Source organism: Dendrobates tinctorius, unplaced genomic scaffold (genome assembly GCF_039654945.1).
Source record: "Dendrobates tinctorius isolate UK_male_01 unplaced genomic scaffold, ASM3965494v1 ptg000192l, whole genome shotgun sequence".
Taxonomy (NCBI): Eukaryota; Metazoa; Chordata; class Amphibia; order Anura; family Dendrobatidae; genus Dendrobates; species Dendrobates tinctorius.
Window position 1 is genome coordinate 4425463 of NW_027361859.1, and position 23598 is coordinate 4449060.

Consider the following 23598-nt stretch of genomic DNA (forward strand, 5'->3'; position numbering starts at 1 on the left):
TGGGTAAGTTTATTGAATCTAAGAATCTCCCTATTTCTGCATCACTTGGTTGGTGGGTTTGATTATCTCCTTTTAAATTGTATAAAGATTCATATGCGATTCTCTGAGGATCTATTATTTTTCCCTTATTGGGGCCGTTTAAATATGGGATACGGGATTTTGCTGCACGTATTTTCACCTGTTTGGCCAATAATTCCCCAGATTTATTTCCATGCCAATAATATTTCATTTTGAGTTTTTGGAGGGCTTTCTCGTATGTATGTAAATTAAGCTCATGTAGCCTTTTATGAAGGTTTGAAATCTCAGCCGCTCTTGTGGGAGAGTATGATCTTTTGTGCAATCTATGTAATCTTCCCAATTTGGTTTGAATATCATATACTGCATTTTGCGTAGATTTTTTATAATGGGAAGCCTGCTTTATAAAATGCCCCCTCATTACTGCCTTATGTGCACACCATAGGGTTGCGTCCGATACTTCTCCATTATCATTTTGTATAAAATAGTCTTGAATGGGTTGTTGCGTTTGCGAAGCATAAGTGGGGTGGTTCAGGATATAAGTATTGAGCCTCCAAATTGGGGATCTATCTATGACATGCTTCTCTTCAATTTCCAGTGTGATAGGAGCATGGTCGCTCCAAGTTATAGTACCTATGTTAGCGGTTAATACTCGAGGGATTATTGTTTTATCAACTAGAAAAAAATCAATTCTCGTGTACGTATTATGCGGGTAAGAAAGAAACGTATAATCTCGTGTAGATGGGTTTTTAAGTCTCCAAATATCATACAGTTCTTGCATGTGACACAGTTTGGCAAGTGGGCTGGGATTGAGTTTATTTGATCTGGTTGTAGTATCCATATTGGGCCACAACGCTACATTAAAATCCCCTACTATTATAAGAGAACCTTTCTTGACTTTAATAGCTTTTGCTATTATTTTCTTAATGTGAGTATATTGTCCTGTGTTGGGGGCATATATGGTTACCAGTGTGTATGGGATGTTGTTGATTAAACACTGTAGCATAATGTATCTTCCATGAGAATCTATAATTTGGTTAGTTAGGGAAAAGGCCACCGTGTCCCTTATTGCAATCGGCACCCCACCTTTTTTCCTATTTGCCAGTGCTAAAATCACATGAGGGAATCTTTTATGTTTGAATCTACTCGTATCTTCACTGTTTAAATGAGTCTCCTGTATACACAATATGTCCGCATTGGACCTCAATGCCTCCTTCCATAGTATTGACCTCTTGTAAGGGGAATTTAAGCCCTTGGCATTTACAGATAAAAACTTAATCACCATCTATGAGTGTGACCAAGAATGCTAAGTGCCGCTGCTGTGTATAAGGTATACTGGTGGGATATACTCCCCTGTGCAGGCTTACCAAACATGCCATGAAACATACAAACTCATACTTATCCTGGGCATTGGTGCCCACATGAACAAATTGCTTCTCACCCCTTTTCCCCACCCCTGTAGATCCGACTGCGAAGTACTGCCACTGTGAATGTAAAAAACAGTAAACACAAACACAAATAACATTCAAACTAATAGCAATGCCCTCTAAGGCACACATACAGAGAGCCTTTGCAGGCTGCCTGTCAAGGGTATCGGGAGCCCAGCAAAAGCTTAATAGGCCACAAACAGCCTGGGCCTTGACATAAGTCCCAAACTTGGACCAGTACCAGAAAAAGTACCAAATTTGGAGAAAAACAGCACAAAAAAACATAAAATTTGGGAAGCAGTAAAAAATCAAAAAGGCTGCATGAAAAATCTCCATATGAGGGAAAAAAAACACAAAACCAAAAGCCAAAGTTCCAAAGATCCTGGTGAATGATCCATGTCCAAGTCCCGATAGCCGTAAGTAATGGGGTCCTGCCATAAATGACCCCCGACTTCTCAGACCCGGACAGTCATACCTCAACAGGTTTTACTGCTCTCAATTTGTATAACCAAAAAGAACGAAGCCATCAAAGTTCCCCTGATAAATATCAACCACCAGAGGACCTCCTCCAGATTTCCGTTTTCTGTTCCAGAAGACTAAGCCAGTTCCTTATTGCAAGCTGCTCACGCTTGAGACCATTCCTCCAAGATTGGTCGTAGTAGTGTGTTTTTCCCCCTAAGCTCCCCATCTTTAAGAGGGAGATTCCATTCTTTACAAAGGCGTAAGGCTTGCTCCAAGTTGCTCGCCACATGCTTGCGTCCATCTTTCGTTATTATCAACTTCACTGGGAACCCCCACTTGTACGGGATATTATGTTCTCTTAGGATCCCTGTGCATGATGAAAATGTTCTCCTGCGTACTAGAGTGAAAGCTGACAAGTCCGCAAATATAATTATGTCTTTAAAGCGGTCGGGCAGAGATGGCGGACTTCGAGCAGCTTCCATCACCTTTTCTTTTATATGAAAGAAATGGATTCTTACTATAACCTCTCTCGGTATTGCGGTTGGGAGTCGGTTTGGCTTGGGCAATCTATGCGCCCTGTCCATAATCAGATCGAGCTGTGAGGTCTCCGGCAACAGACATGAGAAATAGTCAGTAAGAAATTCTTTAAGGTCTTCAGTCTTCACCGTTTCCGCAATGCCCCTCAAACGGATGTTGTTGCGGCGAGATCTGTCTTCCATATCTGCTATTTTCAGTTTTAATGCATCTACCTCTTCATCCGTGGACACCACTGTGTCTACCACCTCATTGTGCGCAGCGGTTAACTCCGCCATCTTATCTTCTATGTGGGACGTGCGTTCTTCCAGAACATTAATGTCCTTTTGCATAGATCTAAGCATATTTTGCTTATCTTTTTTAAAGGTAGACATTATTTCAGACATAAGTTGTCTCATAGTGTGCTCGTTTAGTGGTTCTCCAGCAGAGGTAAATACATTGCTTTGTCTGTATTCTTTAGAGCCGCTTGAGGCCCTTGAGCCACTTCCATGAGGGGAAGCCTGGGGCTGGATATCCCCACCGCTTCCATCCCTCTGCGCCGTGGAGGTTCCAGAGTCAACCCCATCCCGGTCCTCCCTGCTATACTCGGGTAGGTTGCTCGCCCTATTTTCCCCCTCCGCATGCCTCCATGGGGATTCTCCTACCTCTCCCCTTGTGCGTGGGGCGGATGAGCGCTGTGTCTCTATGCCGCGTCTGTGCTTCCCAGCGCCATTTTGTTCACTTTCCGCCGCCGGATAAAACTGGGTGAGCTTAAGGGGGCTTTTCCTGCCCTTTCCTCTGCTGCTGCGAAGGTCTTTCATGGCCCCACACTCCCACTACTGTCCGCAGTCTTTCGGGTCTGGAGCCGTTGCTGTACAAAGCTGTGTGCCGCTTTATGGGGTCAGTATGCACCGGAGAAGTTCTACTATGCTTCTGTCTCCATGTGCAGCAGGCCACGCCCCCCCAGTATACTTGTATTTTTGTCATTCTCTTGTCCAAGTGGATTTAATTGTGTGCTCTTAAGATTTTTAATTACTGCACCTGTTTTGTCATGTGCAGTTAAGTATTTAAGGTTTGGACAAGGGATCTCATTTCATACCATGACTAAGACTGCAAGAGGTTGAAACGCGTTGGTTGTTATGGGGACCCCAACCTTCCATCCCTTTGTTCATTTGTATTTTTGATACATACATTTTAATATGTCTTGAATAAAATAATTGATTTTATTGGATTACGTGCTGGAGATATTTTTCCTCTTCCCCTCATATACGGCGCAAATGACCTTGTCACAATATAACAGGTCTTTTTATCATAGGTACACTTCAACTGTGAGACAGAATGAAAACAAATCCAGAAAATCTCATTGTATGATTTTTACAAAATTAATTTTACATTTTACAATAAGTACCATATATACTTGTGTATATGCCGAGTTTTTCAGCACTTTTTTGTGCTGAAAACGCCCCGCTCGGCTTATACATGAGTCAATTGTCCCAGAGGGCCAGCGGGGGAGGTGGTGTGACGGAGCAGCGTGTCACAGTAGGCTGGAGGCTGCGGCTGTACTGTGCCCGCTGCTAAAGAGAAATATTCATTTCTCTTATAGCACACACCGTGTCACCCACAGCCGCCGGCTTCCAGAACACATCCTACTCACCTTCCTGCGCGCCCTCGCTGCATCTCGTTGGTTCCGGCGCCAGCAACCTTTCCGGCCGAGCGATCACATGGTACCGCTCGTTATGGTAATGAATATGCATGCCTCTCAACTCCCATAGGCGTGGAGTGAATATTCATTAGTTTAATGCATGGGGTCACATGATCGCTCGGCAGGAAGAGCTGCTGGCGCCGGAATGAGATGCAACAAGGGCTCGCAGGCAAGGTAAGTAGGAAGTTTTTTTTAAATAGGAAACATGCACACAAGGATAGGCAATAAGGAGCCATGCATACAAGGACAGAGATGAGGGGCCAATGCATACCCGGATTAAACTCGAGTCAATAAGCTTACCCATTTTTTCGTGTCAAATTTAGGTGCCTCGGCTTATACTCGGGTCGGCTTATACACGAGTATATACGGGTACACTGGCTGGAATCTACAGAACATTGTAACTTCACTGCAGGATCATGTGTGTTGGTGGGTAGTAGTCAGCCCACAGCAAGGACATCAAGCTAGGCTTTACAGAAAAGGGAGGTGGGAGGAAGAGACGCAAAGGCAGCAGTCCGGATAATTGGCAGACACAGAGCTGCACCCTGATTGATCCACCCAGCAGATGAAGAGCAGGATCGCTGGGTTATTGCTGACTCACAGCACAATAATTGCCTTTATATACTGTTCACAGCCCAGCGATCTTGCTCTGAATCTGAAGCAGTACTGCTTACCCTTCACATAAATGTCAGCAGCACTGATCACAACCAATATCCGTTACAGTGGCGGCAAGAGCACAGAGCGGCAGACTGCTGCTCACTTTCCTTGATGCACTGCATCGTGGGAGAATGATGTCAGCAGAGCAGGGGAAAATGGGGATTTCCTGGAGGTGACTTCATGAAGGGGAGTTTTGTCACAATCCAGCGAGGACATTTCATGAAATTGATCCACTGTAGCTTAGACTGTCCATTCTAACAGTGTCTGTCAGTTATCTTGTTAGGATTATAATTATTATAAGGATTATTGTCATAGAAATATTAAGATCCATGAAGCCACACTAAAGAGGTGGCATTCTCCCCCTTTGTCTCATCCTCTCTCTTTTCCAGTAGGAACAAAAGCTGACGTCTTGAGTTTCTTGGAAATAGACTTGTACAATGGGCATAGGTAGGACATTGCGGGTAGCTGGGAAGTGACAATGCTAATTAAAGTGCAGGTGGCTCCTTTTGAACCAAAGGACCCTTTCTTTCCAAAGGAGATGTCTATTGTGAATGAGACAGAGATTTATAGATTGGACAGGTAATTAGAAAGGAAAGGCCTTTTAAGTTTTGAAAGGAAGGGAAGCAAATATCTAACACCTTTTAGAGATACAGTGGGGAAAAAAGTATTTAGTCAGCCACCAATTGTGCAAGTTCTCCCATCATTGAAAGATAAAGGGTAAGAGAACGATGCAGAACGGTGGGACGGGGGTTTCCCATCTTGAACTCCACAGTGCTGTTCCTAGTGTTCACTTTGTAACTCTTCTCTGTCTTCATTATTAAATCTTTCATGGCAGGCCTGTAATTGACATCATAGGTAGACAACAACTTTGAGAGTCAAAATCAGAAAACAAATCCAGAAAATCACTGTGTCTTATTTGGCAAGATTTATTTTTCAAATTATGATGGAAAATAAGTATTTGGTCATTAACAAAAGTTTATCTCAATATTTTGTTATATATCCTTTTGTTGGCAGTGACAGAGGTCAAACGTTTTCTGTAAGTCTTCACAAGGTTGGCACACACTGTTGGTGGTATGTTGTCTCATTCCTCCATGCAGATCTCCTCTAGAGTAGTGATGTTTTGGACCTGTTGCTGGGCAACACAGATTTTCAGATCCCTCCAAAGGTTTTCTATGGGGTTGAAATCTGGAGACTGCCTAAGCCACTCCAGGACCTTCATGTGCTTCTTACAAAGCCACTCCTTCGTTGCCCTGGTGGTGTGCTTGGGATCATTATCATGCTGAAAGACCCATCCACGTTTCATCTTCTATGCCCTTGCTGATGGAAGGAGGTTTGCACTCAAACTCTCACGATACATGGCCCCATTCATTCTTTCATGTAAACGAATCAGTCGTCCTGGTTCCTTTGCAGAGAAACAGCCCTAAAGCATGATGTTGCCACCCCCATGCTTCACAGTAGGTATGGTGTTCTTTGGATGCAACTCAGCATTCTGCCTCCTCCAAACACGACAAGTTTTGTTTCTACCAAACAGTTCTACTTTGGTTTCATCAGACCATATGACATTCTCCCAATACTCTTTTGATTAATCCAAATGCTCTCTAGCAGACTTCAGATGGGCCCGGACATATACTGGCTTACGCAGGGGGACATGTCTGGCACTGCAGGATCTGAGTCCCTGGTGGTGTCGTGTGTTACTGATGGAAACCTTGGTTACGGTGGTCCCAGCTCTATGCAGGTCATTCATTAGGTCCCCCCGTGTGGTTCTGGGATTTTTGCTCACCGTTCTTGTGATCATTTTGACCCCACGGGGGAGAGATCTAGCATGGAGCCCCAGTTTGAGGGAGATTATCAGTGGTCTTGTAGGTCTTCAGTTTTCTTATTATTGCTCCCACAGTTGATTTCATCACACCAAGCTGCTTGCCTATTGCAGATTCAGTCTTCCCAGCCTGGTGCAGGGCTACAATTTTGTTTCTGGTGTCCTTCGACAGCTCTTTGGTCTTCACCATAGTGGAGTTTGGAGTGTGAATGTTTGAGGTTGTGGACAGGTGTCTTTTACCCTGATAACAAGTTCAAACAGGTGCCATTACTACAGATAATGAGTGGAGGACAGAGGAGCCTCCTAAAGAAGAAGTTACAGGTCTGTGAGAGCCAGAAATCTTGCATGTTTTTAGGTGACCAAATACTTGTTTTCCACCATAATTTGAAAAATAAACCTTGCCAAATCAGACAAGCTGATTTTCTGAATTTGTTTTCTCATTTTGACTCTCATAGATGTGGTCTAACTATGATGTCAATTACCGGCCTCGCTCATCTTTTTAAAATGGGAGAACTTGCACAATTGGTGGCTGACTAAGTACTATTTTCCCCCACTGTAGCTATTGTTCCTCCAGGATGAGCGTTCTTCCATCCAAACATCTACAATAGACAGTTGGGCATCGGTGGAAAATTATGAATATTGGCGCTTGCATAGATCCAATATCGATGGGACATGCATTTTTAGCTTTATGACTAATCGGGGGAGAATATGCATGTTTTCTCATAACTGTAAAACCTGACTATAAGCCTCAAATAGTGGCCAGATAACTGACACCAGCCATGTCATGTTTACGATCCCAAAGCAAGGTCAGATAACAAGGTGGGTCAGATCCTAGTAGCAACACTTACAATCACAAAATGAAGCCAATTGTCTAAACAAATAGCTGTCACAGAGTGTCTGATCTGACATGTACGTAGTTAGATTGGGAGACAACGTGTGTTGTACACGCATCGTGCAGCATCTCACTAGCACGGCCATGGACTTTTTTAATTCAGCTGGTATGACGTGAAGCACAGGAGCATGCCAAGTGCATTATAGCACAATCATGCTTACCAATATCATTTTTCTTTATTTAAAAGCTTTATATTTGCTGTGCCTACTTTTTTTATCTTTTTTTTTTTTTTTTTTTTTTTTAAATCCTGCTTAATATACCGTAATATTTTTATAAGCTTCAGTATTTTGGACAAAGATACAGAACTGATCTTGATGCAGAAATGTCTAAAGTTTTCTGTAAGGAATATACAATACATTTTATGTAAGGTAATGTAGAGATTGTGCTACCCCAAAATCTAATTTTTTTTTAAAGCTAATCTGTGCAGTATTGTGATATACACCACCTCTATACATCTTGTTTTTTATTTTTTTATTTGTGCCTTTCGTTCCTCCTGAATTTCACTTAATTCCTTGTACCCACTTTGTTTACCTGCGGCTCTACCTAGCTTAACAGCTGGCAACGCTAGCCTCAGTGTCAGTATCTGAACCCTTCGCTGACCGCGGTTATCATTTCAGTATTGGAAATAACAGAGTTGTTTCCTGTGTCTGTGGAAAGCAGCACAATCACAACACACCACATCCACAGTGGTGATAGATCTCACATGTCCCCACATCACATCCACAGTGATGATAGAGCTTCACATGTCTCCATATCCCATCCACAGTGGTAATAGATATTCACATGTCCCACATCACATCCACAGTGGTGGATAGAGCTTCACATGTCCCCACATCACATCCACAGTGGTGATAGACCTTCACATGTCCCACATCACATCCACAGTGGTGATAGAGCTTCACATGTCTCCATATCCCATCCACAGTGGTAATAGATATTCACATGTCCCACATCACATCCACAGTGGTGGATAGAGCTTCACATGTCCCCACATCACATCCACAGTGGTGATAGAGCTTCACATGTCCCCACATCACATCCACAGTGGTGATAGAGCTTCACATGTCCCCACATCACATCCACAGTGGTGGATAGAGCTTCACATGTCCCCACATCACATCCACAGTGGTGGATAGAGCTTCACATGTCCCCACATCACATCCACAGTGGTGATAGAGCTTCACATGTCCTCACATCCACGGTGGTGATAGTCCTTCACATGTCCCCACATCGCATCCACAGTGGTGATAGAGCGTCACTTGTTTCCACATCGCATCCACAGTGGTGATAGAGCGTCACTTGTCTCCACATCACATCCACAGTGGTGATAGACCTGCACATGTCTCCACATTACTTCCACAGTGTTGATAGAGCTTCACATGTCCCCACATCACATCCACAGTGGTGATAGAGCTTCACATGTCCCCACATCACATCCACAGTGGTGATAAAGCTTCACATGTACCCACATCACATCCACAGTGGTGATAGAGCTTTACATGTCCCCACATCACATCCACAGTGGTGATAGAGCTTCACATGTCCCCAGATCACATCCACTGTGGTGATAGAGCTTCACATGTCCCCACATCACATCCACAGTGGTGAATAGAGCTTCACATGTCCCCACATCACATCCACAGTGGTGATAAACCTTCACCTGTCCCACATCACATCCACAGTGGTGGATAGAGCGTCACATGTCCCCACATCACATCCACAGTGGTGATAGAGCTTCGCATGTCCCCACATCACATCCACAGTGGTGATAGAGCTTCGCATGTCCCCACATCACATCCACAGTGGTGATATACTTTCACATGTCGTCACATCACATCCACAGTGGTGATAGAGCGTTGCATGTCCCCACATCACATCCATAGTGGTGATAGACCTTCACATGTCCCACATCACATCCACAGTGGTGGATAGAGCGTCGCATGTCCCCACATCACATCCACAGTGGTGATAGAGCTTCGCATGTCCCCACATCACATCCACAGTGGTGATAGACCTGCACATGTCTCCACATTACTTCCACAGTGTTGATAGAGCTTCACATGTCCCCACATCACATCCACAGTGGTGATAAAGCTTCACATGTCCCCACATCACATCCACAGTGGTGATAGAGCTTCACATGTCCCCAGATCACATCCACTGTGGTGATAGAGCTTCACATGTCCCCACATCACATCCACAGTGGTGATAGAGCTTCACATGTCCCCACATCACATCCACAGTGGTGGATAGAGCTTCACATGTCCCCACATCACATCCACAGTGGTGATAGACCTTCACGTGTCCCACATCACATCCACAGTGGTGGATAGAGCGTCGCATGTCCCCACATCACATCCACAGTGGTGATAGAGCTTCACATGTCCCACATCACATCCACAGTGGTGGATAGAGCGTCGCATGTCCCCACATCACATCCACAGTGGTGATAGAGCTTCGCATGTCCCCACATCACATCCACAGTGGTGATATACCTTCACATGTCGTCACATCACATCCACAGTGGTGATAGAGCGTTGCATGTCCCCACATCACATCCACAGTGGTGATAGAGCTTCACATGTCCCACATCACATCCACAGTGGTGATAGAGCTTCACATGTCCTCACATCACATCCACAGTGGTGATAGACCCTCACATGTCCCACATCACATCCACAGTGGTGGATAGAGCTTCACATGTCCCCACATCACATCCATAGTGGTGATAGACCTTCACATGTCCCACATCACATCCACAGTGGTGGATAGAGCGTCGCATGTCCCCACATCACATCCATAGTGGTGATAGACCTTCACATGTCCCACATCACATCCACAGTGGTGATAGAGCTTCACATGTCCTCACATCACATCCACAGTGGTGATAGACCCTCACATGTCCCACATCACATCCACAGTGGTGGATAGAGCTTCACATGTCCCCACATCACATCCATAGTGGTGATAGACCTTCACATGTCCCACATCACATCCACAGTGGTGGATAGAGCGTCGCATGTCCCCACATCACATCCACAGTGGTGATAGAGCTTCCCATGTCCCTACATCACATCCACAGTGGTGATAGAGCTTCACGTGTCCCCACATCACATCCACAGTGGTGATAGAGCATCACTTGTCCCCATATTACTTATGACATTTGAGTATTGTGAAGAATCTATAGGGATGGATGTGTGTGGATGGATGCACACAGCACATTATAATCCCCTATGTACAAGCCTTTTACTTCCTGCTTTGTCCAATCAGTCATTTTTATTTACTTGAGACACTAATTAGGACAGGACTATTTAAAAATACAAAAAGTGACAAGACTAAAAGAAATACAAAACATTTTATTAAAAAAAAACGAAGGGGAGCAGGTCAGCACCTACAGCACTGATAAATGTGACCAGTATATAGCATAGGCAAAACTTGAGGTTTTCTCTCGTAATAAGCAATATGTAATTTAAGCAGTATAAAGTGCAGTGCTTAAAAAGATGGTGATGGTCACCTACGTGTTGTCACATAAGTTCATAGTAAGAGATATAATCAGTATCCATTATGTGCAGCATTGTAATAAATAAAGGTGCACAGTAAGGTACAAATAGGGGTGAGTAAAAGGTGCCTATATACTCACGTATAAGCTGAGATTTTCAGCCCATTTTTTTGGGCTGAAAGTCCCCCTCCCGGCTTATACACGAGTCATATACCAGGAGGTCGGCGGGGGGAGGGGGGAGCGGGGTTGTCAGGTCATACTTACCCCCTCCTGGCGCGGTCTATGCAGCCCCTCTGCTTCTCCCGGTCTCAGGCTCCTTCCTTCGGCGGTCACATGGTACTGCTCATTAAAGTCATGAATATGCACATATTTATGACTTTATTGAGTGGTACCACGTGACCGCTGAAGGAAGGAGCCTGAGACCGAGAGAAGCAGGGGGGCTGCAGAGACCGCGCCAGGAGGGGGTAAGTATATGCTATATTCACCTGTCCCCACTCCATCACTGCCCACTGCTCTGTCCTCTCCTCCACGTCCTCTGGCTTTGATGTTCAGGTCAGAGGGCACGGTGACGTGGTTAGTGCGTGCCGTGCTCTGTGCCTGAACGTCACTGACAGAAGACCCGGCAAACAGAGCGACGCGTGCCAGGGATCGGTAAATATCGCCAGTGTTGGGGTCCTGAGCTAGCGGCTGCACCAGCGCCTGTCCCCGCCTGCTCAGGACACCGGCACCGGGCCCCCAGCGACGATAAGTGAGTATGTCATTTTTATTTGCAGCAGCGGCAGCATATGGGGGCATAATCTATGGAGCACCTTATGGGGGCATAACCTATGGAGCATCTTATGGGGGCATAACCTATGGAGCATCTTATGGGGGCATAACCTATGGAGCATCTTATGGGGGCATAACCTATGGGGCATATTCTATGGATCATTTTATGGGGCATAATCTATGGAGGATCTTATGGGGGAGCATTTTATGGGGCATAATCTATGGGGCAGTGTTATGCATGGGTCACCGAGGAGGAGAGCGCAATAGGCTATGCAACCAGAACACAGGAGAGGTTGGTCGCTCAGCGGATTGCAGACCCCTGATCTTAACAACAACTAGCAGTAGCCGTGGACTGTTCCGACGTTGCCCTAGACACTTCGTCACAGCCGGAGGACTAACTAAGCCTAAAGACAGGTGAAATCTAAACTGCCCCGGAGCAGATCCCCAAAGGAATAGACAGCCCCCAAACATATATTGTCGGTGAGACAAGATGAAGCACAAACAGACAGAAAACAGACTGAGCAAATGATGGGGCCCACACTGACTAGATAGGACGGGACAGAAAAGGCACTGTCTGCAATCATGCAAAAACCCTAACAATTCCAACATGACTGATGTACAAAAATACTGCGGTTTGCACAACCTCGCCCCCACTATACCAGCACTCAGGTGTGAACTGGCGGCTAGCAACAGGCTAATACAGCAGGGGACTGAGCAAACAAACACAAGATACAAAAATACAGGGCAGGAGCCAGCAGCCCCAAGGGGAGTAAGCTGACCCCTGACAGCAAGGCAAAATCAGATGCAAAGGGTTTAGCAAATGACACTTAGCTGAAGAAATGCAGGATCAGGCAGGAGACAAAAATCCTCAGTAAGCAAAGAAAGGAGTATCACCGGCAGCCACTGAGAGAAGTCTGCTCGCTTATGTAGTCCCAGTCACTACCCCCACTCCTCCAATTATCCTCTGCAGCTGTTGGGTTAACATCATGTTGACCAGCTCCGCTACCGGCAGTATCCACCAGAGGGAGACTTGCCTCAAAAGTCGGACCAAGAGAGTTCACAACAGGACAGCATATAGGGGCATAATCTATGGAGCATTTTATGGGGCAGCATATGGGGGCATAAACTATGGAGCATTTTATGGGGCATAATCTATGGAGCATTTTATGGGGCATAATCTATGGGGCAGCATATGGGGCATAATCTATGGGGCAGCATATGGGGCATAATCTATGGAATATTTTGTGGGGCCATAACCTTTATGGAGCAGCATATGGACCATATTTTTCTATGGAGCATCTTATAGGGGCATTATTAACCTTTGTGCAGCATTATATGGGGTGTATTTTGTATAGAGCATCTTATGGGGCCATCATGAACTGTATGGAGCATTATATGAGGCTCCTGATTCAATATGGATTTTCAAAAACATTTAACCTACTGATGTCTCAATTAATTTCACTTTTATTGGTATCTATTTTTATTTTTGAAATTTACCAGTATCTGCTGCATTCTCCACCCTAGGCTTATACGTGAGTCAATAAGTTTTCCCAGTATTTTGTGGCAAATTTAGGCGGGTCGGCTTATACACGGGTCAGCTTATACATGAGTATATATTGTAAGTATTTACTAACCGGAGTTCATGCTGTTGGTGCTGGCACTGCTATGCCACACTCCAGTGACACCACCTAATAGCACTGACTTACAGGCCTCTTTATGATTTTTCACTGAAGACTTCATTAGAAAAATTTGATGACAAATACATTGAAGTATAAAGCTATAAAAAATTCTGTAAAAGAAGATAAATTAAAAATTGCACAACCTCCTGACTTGATATCATAATTTATTAGTCCTTGCATTGAAGTCTACAGTTTGTACCTCCTGTCTTCGTCAACTAGTAATTGAATTTTAATGCAATTTGTTTCCAAAAGCAGCATTTATGAAAAAATATTTATTTTTCTTGGCAGATGACTGTGCGTCAGAGGAACATGTGACAGTTACTGATTTTGAAGCAACTGTTGATGTTACCACACCATATATATGTGAAGAGCATGACATTATTCCAGATATACCGCCAGCCCCTCACAGCAAAAATCTGTCATCTATTCCTTATCAACAGGTCCAATCTTCTGATTCATTACAGACTGATAAGCAAAATAAAAGGGATGCTAAACATCAAAAAGCTCATACGGGGAAGAAGCCACTTTTATGTTCAGAATGTGGGAAGCGTTTTACCCAGAGAACAAATCTAACTGCACATCAGAGAACTCACACAGGGGAGAAGCCATTTTCATGTTCAGAATGTGGGAAATGTTTTACCCAGAAAACAAATCTAACTGCACATCAAAGAACTCACACAGGGGAGAAGCCATTTTCATGTCAAGACTGTGGGAAATGTTTTACTACCAAAGGAAATTTACGTAAACATAAAAGCACTCACATGGTGGAGAAGCCATTTTCATGTTCAGAATGTGGGGCATGTTTTAGCAACAAAATAAGTCTTACTGTACATCACAGAATTCACACTGGGGAGAAGCCATTTTCATGTTCAGAATGTGGGACATGTTTTACCCAGAAAATATGTCTTGCTGTACATCAGAGAATTCACACCGGGGAGAAGCCATTTTCATGTTCAGAATGTGGGAAATGTTTTACCAAGAAATCAAGTCTTACTGCACATCAGATAACTCACACAAGGGGTAAACCATTTTCATGTGCAGAATGTGGGAAGTATTTTACCTTCAAAACAAATCTTGTTAAACATAAGAAAATTCACACAAGGGAATAGCCATTTTCAGATCAAGAATATGGAAAATGTTTTACTAGCAAAGGAGATCTCTGTAAACATAAAAGCACTCACACGGGGGGAGAAGCCATTTTCATGTGCAGAATGTGGGAAATGTTTTACTAGCAAAGGAGATCTAGGTAAACATAAAAATACGCACAAGGGGGAGAAGCCATTTTCATATTCAGATTGTGGGAAAAGTTGTACCAACAAATAAATCTTGCTGCAAATCTGAGAATTCACACAGTAGAGAAGCCATTTTCATGTCCAGTATGTGGGAATTGTTGTTCCTGTAAATCCACTCTTTTTATGAATCAAAGAATACATGCAGAGAAGCCTCTTCTTACACATCAGAGAAAATACACAGAAGTAGTAATTTCATATTTTATTTAATAATTTATTAATGATTTGTATAAGGAAAGTTACAGTAAGAGTTAAGTCACAAGTCTAAAAGTGAGAGCATTTTAGAACGTAAAATGATACTGATTGCAATGACCAATAAACATCAGCAAGTAGAATGCATATAACAATCCTAAATGTTTCACCATGTATATAGAATACTTCATCGTTATGTGAACACTATAACTGTATCTTAAAGGGGTTGACCAGCACTTCTTTGCTAAGGCAAACGTCAGACATAAAGCATGTGACAACTAATAAGGATGATGTCTTATTAATCAGATGAGACCAAGTGGAAACTGGATGGTTCCCTCTTCAACTGTCCTAATCAAGTTCAGCAGCATCTACCCACAAGTGATACCAGACCACATGAAAGAGAAAGGTGTCTGGCCACCTTTTTATACTTATGACCAAGGTTTAATAAACAACTGCCTTTAATACTAATATACATCGTTTTGCATCTATCTTTTATATTGTCTATATGTTAAGATATTGCTGTAGGACCTGTGTAGTTGAGGGAGAATTGGTATGGTTTGTATAGAAGTGTTGAAGGAAGAATTACATTAAGGATCTTCGGTTTGTTAATACGCTTCCTTTATTGAAATTGTCCTTTTTTATAGAATTGATCAATTGATTGCTAAATGTCTCATTTTGAAATACAGTTAGAAATCAATATGTGCATATGCACTTTATGTATTGCCTTCTGACCATAAGCAGCACTGGCTTCTCCCCTTCTCCCACAGAGGAATCACGGAGGACACTGGTACAGTTGGCAAGGTACTCCTTCACCATCTTTCCCTCCTTGTCAGGGCCTGGCTCTGTTGGACTTGATGTGTGTCTCCCTTGTCTCTTCTACTTGTTTGCAAAGGAACTATGACCTCTGTCGCCTGCATTGTCAGATGGGAAATTTTCTACTAATTGTTCGACTAGGGCCTTCTGGTATTCCACCATTTTACTAGCCCTTTACACAGCAGGAAGGATCACCCTGTGTATTTTCTTCCTCCATCTCTACATGCTCCATCTCTCCATCTTCTTTAATTGTGAGCATTTGAGTAGACACAGAAAGCAAGATGGTTACACTGATTATAGTGTCATTGCCGCTGACCATCTTGGTTGATTCCTCAAAGTTTTGTAGAAGCTCACAGATGTCTGACATCCATGCCTACTTTTTGGTGTTATGTGCGGAGGATGAGCAGAATACTGACGGGCATGTTATAGCTGGTATTCAACTATTGCCTTCTGCTGCTGACAGAGCCTTGCCAACATGTGTAATGTGGAGTTCCAGCCCGTGGTCATGTCGCACACCAGTTGGTTAGCTGCCACTTTCAAGTGCTGCTGCAGCAATGCCAGACCGGCTGCAGCTGTAGCTGACTTGCGAAAATGGGCGCACAAGCTATGTAACTACAAATGTAGCCTAGGCAAATCTGGGTAGGTTTTCAGAAAGCGCTGAACCACTAAGTTGATCACGTGGGCCTGGCATGGTAACGTATGCAAACTTGAGAAGCTTCAGAGATGGCACCAGGTTATGGCCATTATTAAACAGGACAATGCCTGTTTGTAGATTCACTGGTGAAAGCCACAGATCTGTCTGGTCTGTTATACCGTTCTACAACTCTGTCGCGGTGTGCTGTTTGTCACCTCAACAAATTAGTTTCAGCAGAGCTTGTCGCTTTACCGAAGCAGTGCTGCAGTGATTCCAGCTTGCGACTGATATGGACGACGTGCTCCGAGATGACAGTTCAGAGATGGAGGATGAGGAGGAGGGTGTCCAGGAACTGGTGGAGGTGAAGGAAACCCTGATGGAACTACTGTCACTAGCACGTGTGCTGTCCCTGGGTCTGAATTGGTATCGACCTACACAAGGTTCATCCAGTGTGCAGTCAGGGAATGGTAGGTTCTCTAGCCACAACCACTTGTCCACGTGTCAGTCGTTAAGTGGACCTTCCCATTAACTGCATTGGTCACGGCATGGGTATTGTTATGTGACATGTGCTGGTGTAAGGCGGTGGCAGCACACCGGAAAATATAGTGGCAACTGGGGACCGCAGACCGACGGACGGCCCCTTGAGGTTGTGGAAAGCCTCAGTAGCCACAAGTCTAAACGCTAATATTTCCAGAGCAAGCAATCTGAAAATGTGTCCATTACGTGCTTTGTCCTGTGGGTGGGTGGCTGCAGGACTGGCGCCAGGTTTTTGTGGGCCCTGGGCGAAAGAGTCTCAGTTGGACCCACATACCACAATTCATGAAGTACAGATATGGCAGAGAAATATAGGTATAGTACAGTGCCTAAGATTTCACTTCTTGACATCTATTGCAAATTCTACAATGGGTCAGAAACTGGGCAGTATAGTCCTCCATACAGTATTATGGGCACCACATAGTGCTCCATACAGAATAATGAGCCCCATATATTGCTCCATACAGAATAATGAGCCCCATATATTGCTCCATACTGTATAATGGGCCCCATATAATGCTCCATACAGAATGAGCCCCATATATTGCTCCATACAGAATAATAAGCCCCATATATTGCTCCATACTGTATAATGGGCCCCATATAATGTTCCATACAGTATATGATGGACTCCATGTAATGCTCCATACAGTACAGGATGGGCCCCATAGAGAATGAGCCCCATATATTGTCCATACAGTATGAGTCCCATATAATGCTCCAGAGTATATGATGGGCCCCATAAAATGCTCCATACACTATTGTCCCCATATAATGCTCCATGTGTAATGGGCCCCATATGCTCCATGATGAGCTTCAATCTCAAAAAACGCTAAACCCGGACATTTATCCATCAAATTAAAACTAAAAAAGGCCAGGTAACCCAGAATTATAATCAAATAATTGATGCATTTCTGACCTTCTATAAAGACCTATATCAAATACGCTGTAATGAATATTTGGAAGAAAGGAATCAGAGGAATATCGACACGCAATCCTTTTTGCCCTCTCTGCGTTTACCCAAATTATCTGACCTTCAGCGGGAAGTCTTGACTAGGCCCTTTGAACTCCAGTCCATCCTGTCAGGAGGCTAAAAAGGCCAATCTCCAGGTCTCGATGTGTTCCCAAAGACCTACTATAAGACCCTCCTAGAGGATTTGTACCCATATTTACTAAACATGTACAATGCGGTCCTGGGTGTAAATCCCCTCCCCTCTCAGTCCTTAGAAGCACATATATCCCTCCTTCATAAAGAAGGAAAAGGTCCTAAATGCTGTTAGAGTTACAGACCCATATCTCTACTAAATGTTGACCTAAAAATATGCGAGTCTTATATCTAGACGCCTGGTAGAGTTGTTACCGCAACTCATTTCTTTTAACCAAACTAGGTTTGTGTGCCTGGCAGAGAGGGGAGGGATAACGCAAACAGAATCTTGCATTTGGTACAATATGGTAAAATAGGACTCGTCTCGACTTACTGGGGACGGACGCGGAAAAGACCTTTGACCGGGTGGACTGGACGTTCTTACGCGATACACTCCTGGCATTCCATATTCCATATCCGTAAACAACTGATTGATGCAATATTTCAAATGTATACAACACCCTCGGCACGGCTAAAAATTAACAACTTGTCAGACCCTTTTCGGATCCAGAATGGCATAAGACAAGGCTGCCCTAATTTTAAAGTAAATTCTACAAAATCGGAAGCACTGATCTCAATATCCCCAAAATCTCTGTTGACAAACTCAAAAAACTTCACCCATTTAATTGGCCTTCCAAATACATAACAAATTTGGGCATCAAGATTGGGAGGTCGGCTGGGGAGCTACTAGAGCTTAATGTTATGCCTACATTGAATAAAGCTATCACCATAGTACAATCATGGAAAGTGCCTTTCCTATCCTGGATTGGCAGAAAAAAACCTGCTGAAAAACATAATCCTGCCCAAATTCTTATACTTATTTCAGATGCTCCCTATCCACATTCCCAATCATTATCTTGCCAAAATCAATTCCTTTTTTTTAAACTTTATTTGGAAAAACAGACGTCCCCGCATTAATGCTAACACGCTTGCGTTACCCAGATCCAAAGGAGGCATGGGTGCCTCAGATATTTTTAAATACTATAAAGCTGCAATGCTCACTAGAGTGGTGGATTGGATTAGAAAACCCCCAGAAAAATTATGGCTATCTATTGAGGAGCACTTGGCTCCCACCCTCCTGAGAGTTCTGCCCTTATTGTATGATTACATTAACTCAAAACAACTAATCGCAAACAAGATCACGTTAGCCATTCTCAAAATATGGAGGTGTGAACATCCCAGAGCTACCCCTCCCTTATCACCGATTTTAACACTACAAGACATCACAGGCCCTATCCCCTCCAAATTGCCCAAAGATTTTGTCAGTGCTACCCGGCCTTCGTTTAATCTGCCAATACTAATAGACCAAATGTTCGCTGATGGTTCCCTGTTGATCCTCTTGGAGCTTCAGGCATTTGAATCGCAGCTTAACATTTCTTTCCTTCATTACAACAGATTGAAGGACGATTGCCGTAAATATAAAGGCCAATTACACTTGCTCCATCCAATCACTCGTTTTGAACAACTCTGTGTGCTGCAGAACTCACCAAGAAAAGTTTTATCTATAATTAGCTAGTTCTGGAAAAAGCTTGCCCAAAGAATACAAGAAAATTCTTATAAAGTGGTGTCTCGCTGGTATCGTACCCCGTCTCAATTACCCTTTCTTATGAGGAAAGGTTGCAGGATTTGGGAATGTTTAGTTTGCAAAAGAGAAGACTGAGAGGAGACTTAATAGCTGTCTACAAATATCTAAAGGGCTGTCACATTGTAGAAGGATCAACTTTATTCTCATTTGCACAAGGAAAGACTAGAAGCAATGGGATGAAACTGAATGGGAGGAGACACAGATTAGATATTAGAAAAAACTTTTTGACAGTTAGAGTGATCAATGAGTGGAACAGGCTGCCACGAGAAGTGGTGAGTTCTCCTTCAATGGAAGTCTTCAAACAGAGGCTGGACAGACATCTAACTGGGATGATTTAGCGAATCCTGCTTTGAGCAGGGGGTTGGACCAGATGGCCCAGGAGGTCCCTTCCAACTCTACGATTCTATGATTCTATGATTCTATGATTCTATGAAACGAATGGCACCCCTCCACTTCGGAGTTGTGCTGGAGATGCAATGGAAAAGCAGGAACCTATTTAAACATTTAGTGGTCTTGCCCAAAAATTATGCTCTATTGGCAATTGGTGGCTGGAATAATATCTCCTGTGCCATGGTAGGGTTCCAGTGCTGCAGTCTCAATCTACTCTACCTACCTCTATGGCCAGAAAACACTTTAGCTTCAAAAATGGCTAGCAATATAATAGCAGCAGGTAGATTCTTAATACGCACTCTATGGAAAACGATCCAAATCCCCTCTAAGAAAAAAGTTCTCAAGAAAATTGATCTATTATATTATACAGCAGAATTAGTGGTTAATACGCAAGAATAAATCAATATTTTCCAGAATGTCTGGGAACCTTGGGTCAAATACAGATCCAGACCCGAGTTTATTCTCGAAGTTTCAGACTCTGAAAGAGACACAGACATACCCTCATACCACCTAATCCTTCTCTGCTTACTCCATCAGATCATTCCCCCCTCCCCCCTTTTTTTCCCCTTGCTTTCCCTTTGGGTTCTCTCACGGAACTCCCCTTCACCATTTTCTTTCCAAACTGTACTTCTATGGTTAGCATATTTTTGTTGTTATAACTGAGTCACAAAACGTGTCCTTCTAGTTTATGTTGCCTTTTGAATACATTGTTGTGACGAAGAGATGGGTTCTCTTGCTGTTTCAAAAGGTCTAAATTCTGTGACTCTTTATGACCTGTTTTCATCACTGTTCACTTGTTTTAACCTAAACTCAATAAAAAGAATGTTGAAAGAGGGTGGGCATGTCATAGGAGAGAAAATGTGGAAGCCAGGTGGCAAAGTGATCCAGGAACTGATGGGAGGGGCCCAAAGGACGATTCAGCACCGACACTCGCATGGAGACAGGGATGTAGAGTCTGACAGCATGGACCTCAAAAGAAGGGAAGACAAGTGAGGGTACTTGAGGGATAACCTGAAAGGTACATTTGGGTGATAGGAGCAGACCAACACCTCCACCTGGTCTGTGTTCCGATCTTGGGGTATGAAAGAAGTCTAGTCCACCATAAGAGACAGCAGCAGCAACGGAGGTGTCTGACTGCTGGATCCAGGTTTCAGTAAGAGCCAGCAGGTTAAGAGAATTAGAAAGAAAGAAGTCATGGATGAAGGAGAGTTTATTACTCACTGAGCGAGAATTCCAAAGGGCACAATTAAAGAGAAGGCATGCAGGGAATATTAATGAGATTTGAGGGGTTTCTGAGTGTAGCAGTTGAGGGGTTTGACTTACTATAACATGAAGGGCCAGGGTTGGGAGAGATATCTCCTGCGACTAGGAGAAGGAGGATGGAAAGAGTGAGCAGATGGTTAAGTGATTTGTGAGAGCGTCTCTTGTGTTGGATGGTGGGACTGAACAGATCTGTGCAGTTTAGCAATGTGAAAAGCGTGTGAGTGCTATACATAGGAGAGTTGAGGACTGTGGGGCCGATATGGAAGGAGTGTAAAAAGTTAATGCACGGACAGTGGATGTGAGTGAATGCAGTAGCCAGGATATAAATTATACAAATGCATATGGTGAATAATTGTTGCAATCCAAATGTACTGGGAATAGATTTGTTTAATTGTCTTACCTGTCTCCTGCCCTGTCTCCTGCCCTGTCTAACTGGGGGCTTGGTCCAGGAACAGGCTCAGCCAGAACCCAAGATATCCCTCCCTGACAGATTTTCTGGAGGGTGAGATCAATTCTTGGTGTTTCAACAAGCCTGTAAATTGTATTTCAGGCTGCGCCCTCGTTCATCAGGGAGTGAAGAGCAACAGGTGGGAATCATTATGTCCCTTCTTAAAGGGGATCCCCAATCCTGGGCCTTCTCCCTACCGGACGATTCTCCATCATTAGAGTCCGTGGACGAGTTCTTTGCGGCTTTGGCGCTAGTGTATGGGGATCCTGATGGCGTCACCCTTACGGGATCTCGAATCCGTAGGTGTAAACAGGGAGCCCAGGTCGCTGAGGTGTACTGCTCAGAGTTTAGGAGATGGGCCACTAATACTCAGTGGAATGACCCTGCACTTAGGAGTCAATTTATGCAGGTTTTGTCTCCAAAGTTGCAGGATACTCTGGTGCAGTACGCCGCTCCCAGGTCGCTGGAGGCCGCCATGTCCCTTGCCATCCGGGTGGATAGACGCCTTAGGGAAAGACATATACAAAAAGTGCCCCCTGATGTCCTCGCTAGGGAGGAGGACCCACCAGTGCGGACGGAGGAACCCAGACAGCCCGGTGTTGTTGATACAAAAAAGGGGGTGTCTGCGGCTCGTCGGGGTATGCTTTTCCTGTGGGAAGCCTGGCCATTTTATGAGAGCCTGCCCAGTTCATGCCAAGTCTCCTGATGAACCCATGCAAGTAGGAGGAGCTAGTTTGTTTACGGAGATGCCTACGGTTCGGGGAGTGGGGTCGGCATGTTTGTATTGTAGGCAGACTGGTCATGTCCTGAAGGCTTGCCCATTGCGCGCCAAATTATCTGTGCCATCTGAGAAGCCGCATTCCCCTGGTCGCTTGGAGGGAGGCGACCAGGGAGTATACATTTCCTCCATTTTGCCCTTCCAAAGAACCATGTCAGCAGAGGTCTTGGCTGGCGGGGTACCGGAGGTGATACCGGTGTTTGTGGACACCGGAGCAGGAGTCAGTCTGGTGGATGCTCGCTTTGTCCAGACTCCTGGTCTGAGGTGTAGGACGCTAGCCCAGCCTATAAGCGTCCGGGCCATAAACTCTGTTCCACTGAGCCAGGGGAGCTTGACCAAGGTCGTAGAGAATATCCATCTGCGATAGGACATCATGAGGAGTCCTTGTCATGCTACGTCTTGGAGGGAATGCCAGTACCTATTGTTTTAGGCCTCTCTTGGCTGAAAAGACACAACCCGGTAATAGATTGGCGGGCGAGGGAAGTAGTCAGCTGGGGGCACTCGTGTGAGGAATGCTGCCTAGGAACTACTGTCTCTGCCGTCTCTCTTCAATGGACCCCTTCCTCTCCGGTGAGGGCAGCAGATGTGCTGCAGGAGAGTAGGGGCAAGTCTCAACCCTCGCCATTGACCAACCCTGGGAGGTGCAGACCTCGTGGTGGAAGGGGTTGGAGGCTGGTGTACCCCTTGGTGAGGTGCGGGGGTGTGAGTGTGGTGACACAGGGGGACACCTCTGTTGTCAATCCCAGAAAGAGTTCTCCAAGTGGTGACAAACGAACGAGTGGCAATAAACGTTCAGGTCCGGACTTGTGTGTGAACGAGCGTGTATGGGTGGCCACCAAAAAACATCCAGTGGAAGTGTGTTGTGGAGTCTTACCAGCTCATACCAAAGATACACATACACAACCCGTTCCCCAGGTCAGAGCTTCGGAGATGTGTGTTGCCTCGAGAACATATGTTGCCAATACCAGCGGGCTCGTTTCTCATCAACCTGACATGCAAGTAGTTGCTGGGGCGAACTCTGGGTCTGGGCATTCCGCTGTTGGCGGTTCCCTGACGGGGAGCTGTCTTGAAGGTCCAGAGGCCCCTCATTAAAGGGAGGGT

General features: G+C 44.5%; 1 protein-coding gene across 1 annotated transcript in view; it reads left to right on the forward strand.

The window, feature by feature from the left end:
• LOC141055949 (uncharacterized) overlaps nt 1-15376 on the forward strand; it is a 92014-nt gene extending 76638 nt beyond the window's left edge. Inside the window, exon 9 of the mRNA XM_073552646.1 lies at nt 13716-15376. Coding sequence (XP_073408747.1) covers nt 13716-14536 — 821 coding nt within the window. The 3' untranslated portion in view covers nt 14537-15376. The remainder of the gene's footprint in view (nt 1-13715) is intronic.
• Nucleotides 15377-23598: the final 8222 nt, after the last annotated feature.